A 12047-nucleotide genomic window follows, 5' to 3' on the forward strand; every position below is an offset into this window, starting at 1 on the left:
ACTATGTTCTATTAAATTTTTCAACAAGAATATTTTGTGATTCAATAGTCTTGCTGCGCACTAACACAAATATATATATTTCTGCAACCTTTCGTCTGACCAAGGTCAGACTTCCTCAGACACACACAGTTCAACTAAAACAAGAATAGATATTTCATGCACATTTATAAATTTGCTGCACACAGATATAATTAGATATCTGTAGCGTTTCTTCTGACCAAGGTCAGGCTTCCTCAGACATACATAGTTAACAAGAATAGCTAACAACTAAAACAAGAATAGAAATTGCATCCACATTATGTTGAACTATGTACGTCTGAGGAAGTCTGACCTTGGTCAAAGGTTGCAGAAATATATTTGTGTTAATGTGCAGGAAGACTATTGAATCACTTAGGATAGTTATCTCCACTCTTGCTACAGCATTCTTGCATTATATGAATGGATCCACCGGCACAAAAACATAGAAGACGGAGAAGTAGTTGTCTCGTAAAAACCCAAGCGATAGCACAAGGAATATTTTGTAATAATGATTTTATTAGTTTGCCCTCTTGGCAATAGGCATTCTGGCTCAACATATTGAATTAGTGTATCTAATTATTGCATTGATTTATAATCTAAGTGTATGCCCGGGGAAATTTCCGGAAGACAAGACTTTACCATCGAATATGAGATGGAATCGGAACATTGCGCTAGCAATTTACCGCTTATTTATTTATTTATGGAAGCAATATCCCGGAAGATCAATTTGTAGGAGTATTTTATAAATATTTAATTTCAATCTGAAAGTCGCGTCAAAAAAGCAGCAACGGTTGTTTCCTCAAGATTGTTGATTGTTCCCTCAAGTTTATTTCAAGTGTACGTATTAGGTAATTTGTTTTCGTACATTTGCATAATTTGTCTAAAGCAATTGCTTGATTAATATTTCACGGCCTGGTTCACCCTTCCATGCCTTATAACGAAATAAATTTGTTTCTATTTTTACGCTAAGTACTACCGTAACTCATTAATGATACCAATGAACGATTGTGAAAAATTGAAGTAGGATTTTATATGACCTGTAAGATTCTGAACTTTTGAAGAAATATCACCTTAAATTAGTTGTATCGAATATTAATCAAATACATGCTAAAATCGATTTTATTAGGATACGCCGAGTAAATATTGATTTCTTAGCCGTTTTTGTTCGCAGACAGCTGTAGAAAAATGTTTTTATATAATGTATGTCATTACTTGTGCATCATGCTGGGATTCTGGACTGTTTTAGCTGGTGGATTCGGAAGAATTCGGACAATAGAACCCCAAAACAGTTTATCTCCCGGTTCAGATGTCAATTATTTTACGTATACTGCAAAGAATGGAAGAGCGCGCAAAATTTCTTTCGGTAGGTCAGAAATACTAAGGAAAAACAAGAGATCAGTCTCACCAAAATCTACATTCGATGTAGAAATGTGGCAAAAAGGTTACAACAAATTTGACAACGTTAGAAACACTGCACCTAATGGCAGAACATCTTTGAAAAAAATGATTGAAGAATTTCCATGCCCAGAAAGACTATGTGAAGACGACAACAGGGAAAATGAAGTTGTGACTTTTTCTACAGTAAATGAAAACATATCCACAAGCAGTGATAATTCTTCGGCTACAACAACATATGGATTTTTGTTCTCTGCGAGTCTTCCTGAGGTAAACTTCTTTCTTTGGCCAAACAGAAATAACCAAGATTAATTTGAGCATGAATAACATCTTCAAATAATTGATCGAATGCGTGAATACTAAATATTTCATTAATCATGTGTAAAGAACAAATTCAAATACTTTTGCATAAAAAAGAGCTTGGAAATCGATAGAATAAGTGAAAATAATAGTTGATTTGAATTTTATAATTACATTCAATTTTATCTTTTATTGAGCGGAATTTTCACCCTTCAAATAATTCGATTATTTTTCAGTTTCCAAAGCAATTGTTAATAATACTTCCATATCTTTTACTGTTATTGATATCGTTATTTTTCTACACATAATATGTAGATTTGTTGCAATCAGTTTTACTAAAATCAACCCATTTCAGTAGTGTATGCCAGAAACTTGAGATTTTTATGAAAATACAATACTGTCTTCAGTTTTAACATTAAATAAAAAGGAAAAATCATTCAGTAATATAAATCAAGATTGATTGACCTGGTATATAGATTTAGTTTTCCTCCCACTTTTTAGCGTTGGATGAAAATGATTTTGTAAGCGGTCTCTAAATATGTATATATAATAAATTGCAGACCAATAGGATTTCATTTAGTAATTTTACGTAAATCTCAAAAGAGATTCGCTAATAAAAGAAAGGTTATTTGTAGCGCATAACGACGATGGTCGATAGCAAATAACAAAACGCGCTAACCTTGCAATATCAGCCAGAGTTCATACAGATCAATACAGTTCATTATTACCATATATGACGTATTAGGGGTTGTCGTCCGATGTATACAGTCTATTACTAACGATATTTAATCCTGCCGACTCAAACAGAAATATTAATAATACAACATAAAGATGAAAATAGCGCAATCACATGGCAATTAAACGCTTGCTTGTAACTTTGTTATTGACTATAGTGGAATGTCAACTCAAGTACTGGGAAGTTACTACTTACATATTAACACGAGCTTGTTGAGTGCTAATCCATCTTCCAATATCGTAAACATTTGAATATATGGCATATGTATAAAAGCTCAAAAGTCACTTTTTATTTTTCAGATTATAGCAATCTGCATCTCATCTGGAACGGCAAGTTTGATAACGGTCGCTGGAAACGTTTTGGTGATTGCTTCGTTTGCAATTAACAAATCTCTTCGAATTGTGAATAACTATTTGATTCTAAGTTTGGCAGCCGCTGATTTACTGATTGGCACAATTTCAATGAATTTATTCACGATTTCAATAGTTCACGGAGAATGGAGACTCGGTGCAGCTGTTTGTGATTTTTGGTTGACTCTTGATTACGTTGCATCAAACGCTTCAGTTATGAATCTCTTTATCATATGCCTTGATCGGTGAGTACACTGCTGCCAAATGATTTTATTTGTTCCCAACGCCAATTATATACGCTCTTATAAAATGCAATGAATGCATTTTTCTCTTTGGATATACAAAGTTCAACTTGACAACTCTATAGAAATTAAATGTTAGGAATCGTTGGGCAGAATTTCGCTCACAAAAATAGATGAATGGTAAATTAATAAGATGGACTTCATGTAACATTTTAACACTATAAACCAGGGGTCGGCAACCTTTTGTCGCTCGCGTGCCAAAATTATAAAGGTGGCAAGTCATTGGCGGGCCACACATATTTTTAGAAAGTTAAAAATAGAATGGATGACCGACGAATCACATATTATCACACAGTTCAGAAGTTAAATTTTAAGCAGCGCGCGAAGACTGACCATTTGCATATTTTTTGCGTCATTAATTAAACCATTTGCACTTAGCATCAAATTTTTTGCGTTTTGTTGCCATTTGTCTGAATTATAATTAAATTATAGGCTCATTAAACGAGTAATTGTGAATTATATACTTGTTACGTTATAATATAATTTAGTCTACACGTAAATTCGTTTGCGTAAAGAATATGATCGCCAAAACAGCTATAATTTGTTACTATAATTTAGTGGGGTGTCGCGGGCCGGATTATATTGCTTCGCGGGCCGTAGGTTGCCGACCCCTGATATAAACGATCTAGCAGTTCTATTCATTTGTTCATGACTTTTCATAACACTTTTATTCAACCAACCGCAATCAAAAGAATCATTCCGCTTTTATGCTCAAATGTATATACAACCAAACACTAAAGTCCCTGAAAAGGCACGGTCTCTACATTATCAATATCTAAGTTTGATTGACGGATTCGACAATAAAGAGCGATTAACTTCACGCCGCTGATCAATTATAATTACATGCATCATTTTCCATATTTAGTGGTTTCCTCGGTGTCAAATGATTGGCTTATTCAAATACATCAGTGCGTGCACTATTGGTAATAAAATGCGAAATATTTGCATTGATTACATCTACTGCAAATCGAAGAATATGCTCAGCAGTTTTTAGAACCAAACTCGAAACAGATATTTTTTCCGTCCTTATAAAGTTGTTGTATACAACAATACACTCGAGGTCCTGTTGAATCATTGGCATCGCTTGTGATATAATATGTTGACAAAACAATACTATTATTTATATTCTGTGAAGGGATATGAACAAAAGTACAATACAGCGTAAAATACAAAAGATGATATCCCTTATAAAAAGATTTCTTTCGGCTTTAACGTGGAGGTATATCACCTTCAGTTTAAAATCAATTTTCCCTTTCTTGTCATACTACCGTGATATTTCATCCGTAGTTTTAGTGCTTGATTTAGTCCACTAACATTGTTTCAGGTATTTCTCTGTTACAAAACCGGTAAAATACCGCAACGCAAGAACAAAAAAACGTTTTCTGATGGCGATCGCTGGTGCTTGGATAATATCGTTCGTGTTGTGGGCGCCGTGGATTGCTGGGTGGCAATATATTGTTGGCAGCAGAAGTGTACCAGAGGTAGGAACATTTTTGTTCAGTATTGTTATGATTTGTATGAGTAATTGTGCTAGTCTATAAATAATAAGTACTTTTAATGTACTTTCTGTGACATCTCTGCATATATTACGGCTGTTGAATATACTGACGTTCTGAATGGTGTACCGAAGAAGTAATGCAATCAGATATTAATCAAATCTAGAACACGCACTCACATAAACATCTTTCTTATCAGATACGTTCGCGTTACTTTCCAAGTCAAAATTGTAATTTTGTTAGATTATAAATTTTATCCTAAAAATTCAAACTCAATGGCGCACACATATATATCATTATTTTGCAAAATATTGTTCGAATGATTTTCGAAGTATGATCAGGTAGACTGAGCGGCTAAGGAAAATTCATTCACAGCTGCAGAAAGCGCCCAACAATTTATGTAAATATTCTTCACTGAAAGGTCACACAGCGTTTAAATTCCATACTAAAACAAAGTCTCTCTACCTGAATGGATCAAACATGGTGTAAAATGAGGAAATTCAATTCAAGACTGTATGTAGCAAAATGCCGCTCCGTCCATTTTCCGCACGCCACATTGACCATGAAATCACAAAGCAATTTCAGATTATCGAATTCATACAAATTAGATAATGCAGTGAATAAAAGGGAATAAAAATGCCTAAAAATATTTTTGTCTAATATAATATAAACCTTTATCTATTGAACAAATTATTGTCCATATTCTTATGAAACACAAGACGAGAAAGAACGCTGGATACAATCTTCAGTCACCAGATTGATCTTTAGAAGTGACTAGAAAAGCTTATGTGAGATATTTGCTAACGATATAAATATTAGTGAGGAAGTGAATATTTGCCCGCGCTCTTTTGCGCTGATTCTTAAACTAGTTTGTGTTCTATCATGTGGACGCATAGAAATGAATTATTCATGCTTAGTTTGCCCACGCTTGAACCCCGGAGATCACATCGGCAAAAATGAAAATAAACATTTTGTGATAAAGTCTTTGAAAAAGATCAGCCGAACACTGATGTGTCTTGAGAACGGCGTGGATTGTTTTCGCTTGATTGCTATTCGAAACAAACTTGCAAATATGAAAAGGATGCTGGCTGTCCACTAACTACGGGGAAAACACGGTCAGATGATAAACGCATCCTCGATAATTTCAAGAGTAGATAAAACCCGAAAATAAATGAAATAAATGGTGCACGTAAATAGAAGGTGTTCCCAGTCTGTGGCCAATAAGTTTTTCCGTATAAATAAATATACGTCTACCATGTAAACTGGAATATGAATTTAAATACGATTGTCAGGCTGGACAGATGTCGGTGATCAGATTTACGATAGGTCGTCTGCATTCATTTTCAAAGTTCAATTTTTTTAGCCTAAATCATAAATCATACAGAACACGTCACATAAACATGCAAAATGTGGTTTGGGAAGTTTTTTTTATGATCAGACGCATTCAAATATAATTCTTCAGTTTATGTTATGACATGCTTGCTTTGACATCCCTGAAGGCCCATTTTTTACGTGTAAACTTTGAACTTCAGAATCACCACCAGATTTAATACAAACGAGTAAATTGTACGCCAGTCTAGTGCAAATATTTATGAATATTCCAGTTACTAGTACCATTTGTAAAGATATTGAAGCAAAAATAATAGAATATAGATACGAAACCACGTCGTCAATTTTCTAGTCCTGGTTACGCCGCAGAGAACTAACTGACAGGACGTTTTAAATTAAATTCTGATTGATGTTTTTCTACACAGGTTTCATCTTATAATCAGTAATATTCTTTGACGAGTTAATTATTACGAAATGCGACAATGATGCTTGTATATCCTCAATTTATTATAAATAATTCATTCCAAAGTGGTGTCATATCGAACACGGCAGATGACAAAACTATGTCCTAATAACCACAAGAGGTTTGGATCACGATGACATTGTTGTAATCGACGTCACAACAGCGAACTGACTTATTTCCGCATATATCAAGCCGGCAGCAAATATTCCTCTGCCAGGGAAGCCTGAGCCCATAGAATTTTCTGTAACGCAAATGCCACCTGATGTCGATCATTATAAGAAAGTAAACAACAGCCGTGCATAACTAAAATCTATGTGTACCACGTTAGGGTTAGGCAACCTGGGATTTTTTGAAATACTTGGTATGATTTTTTTAGCCTGAGATATTCAAATAATCAATCAATTTTATCCATCGTTGTGATATAGAGCTGAATGCAAAGCTAATCGTGTATAAAAGAAATAAGCGTCATAAAGCAGTGCAAAAATGCTTCGCACTTTCCATATTTATATATTTTCATCAAATCTCACAGATTGCCGTGAAATTGGATTCTGGATATGGTTTTGTCATAAAATATGAAATGTTTTGCATATTTAGCAAAAATTATATTTAACCCAAAATGTTATGAAACCTCACAGCAGGGAAAATGTGGATTTCAAGTGGTCTAAATGCATAAGACTCCATGGAGCTACATATTTTTTCAGTAAAATCAATGAACAACCATGCACGTCTGTCTTTGTGCGATTACCGTGTCAAAAATTGCTTGAGATATATTTTTAACGTATATTATTAGATATTTGGAATTTATAAACCATATATATCGTTTTTTCACAGAGACAAAAAAATAACGATTCGGAAGACTTATAATCATCCTCTGGGGTACCGTATAATATCGCCATTGGTGTTGGTAAATTAGAAAGAAATAATATTTATTGGACACTTAGTGAACATAACGATCGTTTCAATATTATGTTGTTGTTGTTCTTATTGTTCTTGGTTTTTGACGCGTTTTTAAAAAGTCGCTTTTCTCTTTGATTACTGGACCAATTGATTTGAAATTTTCGGTAGTTAAAGATGGAATTTATTTCTAGAAGGCTATTACTTTTATTAATTTCAAATATTCCTGTGAGCTTTATGGGATTCAGCGTACATAACCATACATTTGAGCATAGCTCTCTTGTTTTCTTATATTTTGTAAAATTCAAGAAAAGTAAATCCATGATGTTTCGAGGTCGATTACTCGGTTACATTACTTTTATCCGAAATTTTGAAGCTAGATGGTTCAAGCTTGGATCTGATGACAAAAAGTAATCGTTTAGCTGTACTGTATTAAAAAATTAATTAAAACGAAATGCCTTTTACATTTCAGAACCAATGCTATATCCAGTTCCTCAAAGAAAACAAAGCTGTAACGGTAATAACGGCGATCGGCGCATTTTATCTTCCTGCAGGAGCTATGTGCGTCTTGTATTGGCAAGTTTATCAAGGGATAAAAAACAGCAGGAAGTAAGTAATACCGCTTTTCGACATGAGTGTACAGATGGATTGTTTTGTTGTCAAATTGTTGCTAGTGATGTCATAGTTGCTGTTGGGAAAACCCGTTTATCTCTGCAACTAATGAGGCAATCGATCTGAAGAATTTTCAAGGCGGAAATTTTTTCCGAATTCACGATGCCCAACATGGGATCCAATATTTCAACCAAAATTTGCTTTATATCCACGGGAACACTCTATCTCGCCGCTGGTACCCTGTAATTTTCAGCGAACTTGGTACTAGGCTAAGACAACACAGTACCAGTACGGATTCGCGTAACTATATTTTGGCATTGGTTGTTTAAACATTTGCATGTCAAATAAGTCACTTATGCGAATGTTTTAAAAAGTTTTTAACATGGATTTTAAATCAGAATAACTACTGACTAAGTATAAATATTTGATAATTTAGAAAAATCTTAGGAATGAATAAAACGCCGAATGATGATTCCACAAAGTCTGTCAGTGATGATGAACATGGAGACCATATCACAAAATCAACAAGAAAAAATAATTTCGAAAGATGGCGAATACTTAACTGCTGTGCCAACGAGAAAAAGAAGAGAACTAGGAAGGGTATCAAAGAGAAGCGACACATTTTCACTTTAGCAACTAAATGTTTAGGAGGCATTCTTTGCTGTTTCAAAGGAAACAAGAAAGAAGCGATTTCGCCAAGTGTGAGAGAACGTAAAAACGTCGACGCGTCTAATCAAGCATTTATAAAAGGAGATTGTGCAGATAAAAGCCCGGAAAGGGAATATGAATATAGGTCGAAACCGACCCAATCTTTTCTCGAAATAAATAGAAAAAATGATAATTTTGTATCACGAGAAATTCATCCACAAGAAACCCCCAAACAGGAACCTTTTCATTATTCCAAGGAAAGCATTCCTTTTATTGAAGGCGACGAGTCTCCACCGGCCTATAACAAACTTCATGCTTCCGATGATGAACAAGCCGTATCGGTTACCATCGATTCAGACTTTCAAGCAAAAAGCTCAGAGATAAGTTTGAAAACGTCGTCTCGTAAATTGCCAGGAAATCCAGTGGACAAAAAAATGAAGGAATACGCTCTACCAACTCGGTCAGTGAGACGTCTACCAAACATACCCAGAGAATCAAGAAGTACTGCAAATGAAGACGTGCACGGTAAAAGAGATACTTTACCGCAGCAAGTCTGGCAAGATATAAATAGCCCTAACATGAGACATGCGTGTTCTGAGCCGTATTTAACTGCAGATAATTCGGGCATACCCAGAGCAGATAGCCCAACTCTGCCACCACTTATTAACAGAGCTCCAGTTGAACATACGACATGCACTATGAATAGCAATAATCAACAACCAGCAGTTAAAGTACCCACAGAAATAGTTACTAGCGACCAAGCTCACATTGTCGACGAAGCAGTACTTGCGTACCAAGAAGAAGATACTCTTTTGCAGACAACAATTACAACTGTTGATAGTTCAGATCCGCCTATGTCTGCAATGGCATCTGCAAATGCGACTCCAAATCTTTGTCGAACGAAGGCGGGAAAAGAAATTGCATTTACGGCACACTCCCCGAAGCAAAGTTCAAATTTAGCAAATCCACCTATTGCTAAAGTAGGAGATCGATTAAAAACTCAAGCGGTGAAAAAGAAGCTACAATCTCTGAAAAAGGAGACAAAAGCTGCAAGATTATTGGCTTCAATTTTAGCTGCATTCATTATTCTTTGGACGCCTTACAACGTCCTTGTTCTTGTGGAAGCCTTCTGCTTCGGAGAAGAAACATGCGTCCCAGATATACTATGGAATATAGGCTACTGGTTGTGTTACTTGAACAGTACACTGAATCCCGTGTGTTACGCTATGTGCAACACATCATTTCGACGAACTTTCAAAGTGATTCTTTCCATGAAGTGGCTGGATAAGCGACAACGTAGAATGATGAACAGGCCCAATATGAAATTCTGATAGAAATGAGCATTTGTAATGTTAGCATAAGATTACAAAGTGACTTGTCCACAAATTTGAGTTATAAACGAGCTCACGATTAAGCTGCCACCCGGACTAGCAATAGATACTACAATGTGAACTCGAAAAAAAACATTGAAATCTAATTGAAAACCTCGAATCATTCCAATAACAAAATTAAATATTAGCATGTGGCAATTTTTCTGCATACGTAACGTATGCGATCCCACACAAAATTATTATGACCTCATGAAATCTGTCACAAAGAGTTACCGAAACACTTAGGTCTTAGAGTAATATCACATCATATGTGGCTATTCCCATATGCGAAGGCGGGAAATGTATTATTTTCCATTATCGTACGGTTACAGTTATCGTGCATGAAAATGCAGTGAATAAAGTAAAAATAAATAAAAATGTGTTGTATAGGGATATAGTCAGTGGTGGGATTCAGCCGGTTGCACCGGTTCCATAGAACCGTCTCACGGAATATTATGAGATCAGCGAACTGGTTACTGTCAATGTTCTGTTTGTTACAGAACCGGCTGGAAAATATGATTTTTGTGAAGGAACCGGCTGACCAAAAATTAGAATCCCACTACTGGATATAGTATAATAGAGTAAATGTGTGACCGCAATATTCTATTAAACCGAAGTTATTCTATACCTGTTTTATGCTATGTTGAAGGCTCAGATCAACTGACTTTTGTCTTTGATGGAAAATATTGAGGTCTACTAGACGTTCCGTGGATAAGTGGTTTTCAAGTTCATCATTTAAAAAATGAGCATTTTGTTTTTCGGACTGGATAAGAGGATATATACATAATTCCGGGTCCAGACCAGAACCTGCCTTTGTTACATCAGCGTATTTTGTAGCAAGAATCGTAGCTTGATATTAATGTAAATTATCTCTATCATTCACATCTAGTAACTTCACACCATCACCAGAGGGTACTTGATGTTTGGTTGATGTTGACTACGTTCGGCCGTTTTAATATATAACAGGGTGGTCCAAGGTGGCGAGGTTGAAGGGCCGCAAAAACTTGAGGAGGTCTCGTGGGCCGCAGTCGGAAAAAACCCAAACGTGATCAAAACATCGCGAGTTTACCCATTTTGAATATATTTAAGAATGAGAGTTTATCGTTCGAATCATTTTTTTAGGGAAACTATATAAAGCCTTTAGTTATTTTAAAATTGCGTCCTGAGAAATATCGTGGTATTTTCTGTATCTTTTCTCGTGTTTGGTTTTGTAAAATTGCTTAAAATCATATTATTTCGTGAAAGATACTACTAGAAAACACACCCGACGCTGTGGTTTACGGTTGTTGTGGGCAGTATGTTTCACAGTTTTTCGTTCTAGGAAGGGTGTTTCGAAATTTAGGGGGTGGTAAAAATTTTGCTATTAGCGATATACCGATTTGTAACTTATAAAAATGTATTATATATTTGACAGACGATCTACGCTGATAAATATGCCATTTTCAAATACACTATTACTTGAGTAAAGAATTACAATGTGGAATCGCACCTCAAAATTAGTGGAGTGTTTGAAATTTTAGGGTGGAGGGAAATTACTGGTTGTGGGCAAGGAAATGCGTTTCTTCTCAGTTCACTTCAGTCACCCTTTTCTGCACTTATTGTATGATGAATTGTTATATTTGAAAAAATTTATCACCTGTATCGTAAGCAGGCCTAGTGCTACCGTCAAAAAACAACCAAATCCCGCGATAAAAAAAATGGATCGCGCGGCGCTGAGTCAGCTCTGTGGTTCGTCACATGGCCAACTCTTGAAATATAGGAGTGTTTTTTTACTGAAATAAAGGCGCAAAACGTCCCTCCGGATGAGGAGTTACTTGAAGCGGGCTCATCTTATCGGCTTGGTCCTGTCTGCACAAGACAATTCATTCTTCTTGTACCGATCACAGGACGTCATTCCCAAATAGGCACCGTCTTGGCGTTTATAGATACAACAATGAGATTCCGTGATTTTAACAAAGATCGGTGCTCCTGAAGTATGTGCACCAAGATGTCGCATAACCTGAACCCTAACCTGGTACACATACTATGTTCAGGTTGTGCGCCATCTTGGTGCACATACTTCAGGAGGTCCCAAAGATCAATTCCGACATCGGGATTAGGAAAAGGCCTATTCTCATTTGGAATAGTTTAAAAA

The 12047-nt window shown here is 35.7% G+C and overlaps 1 protein-coding gene across 1 annotated transcript; it reads left to right on the forward strand.

Moving 5' to 3' along the window:
* The first annotated feature begins 615 nt into the window (after positions 1-615).
* Positions 616-10538, forward strand: LOC120336379 (muscarinic acetylcholine receptor M4-like). Its single transcript, XM_039404046.2, has 5 exons — positions 616-1683; positions 2749-3044; positions 4426-4582; positions 7756-7892; positions 8332-10538. The coding sequence occupies exons 1-5, from the start codon at positions 1204-1206 to the stop codon at positions 9872-9874; spliced, it is 2613 nt and encodes an 870-aa protein (XP_039259980.2). The 5' UTR covers positions 616-1203; the 3' UTR covers positions 9875-10538.
* The last annotated feature ends 1509 nt before the right edge of the window (positions 10539-12047 follow it).

The sequence above is a fragment of the Styela clava genome, chromosome 2 (genome assembly GCF_964204865.1).
Source record: "Styela clava chromosome 2, kaStyClav1.hap1.2, whole genome shotgun sequence".
In the NCBI taxonomy this organism is placed as follows: Eukaryota; Metazoa; Chordata; class Ascidiacea; order Stolidobranchia; family Styelidae; genus Styela; species Styela clava.

Bases quoted from the DNA above. Each gene is read 5' to 3' on its own strand.
- LOC120336379 (XM_039404046.2), top strand. From the start codon at position 1,204: ATGTTTTTATATAATGTATGTCATTACTTGTGCATCATGCTGGGATTC. The intron at 1,684-2,748 runs GTAAACTTCTTT...TTTATTTTTCAG, and splicing joins TCTCTGCGAGTCTTCCTGAG to ATTATAGCAATCTGCATCTC. The intron at 3,045-4,425 runs GTGAGTACACTG...ACATTGTTTCAG, and splicing joins TTTATCATATGCCTTGATCG to GTATTTCTCTGTTACAAAAC.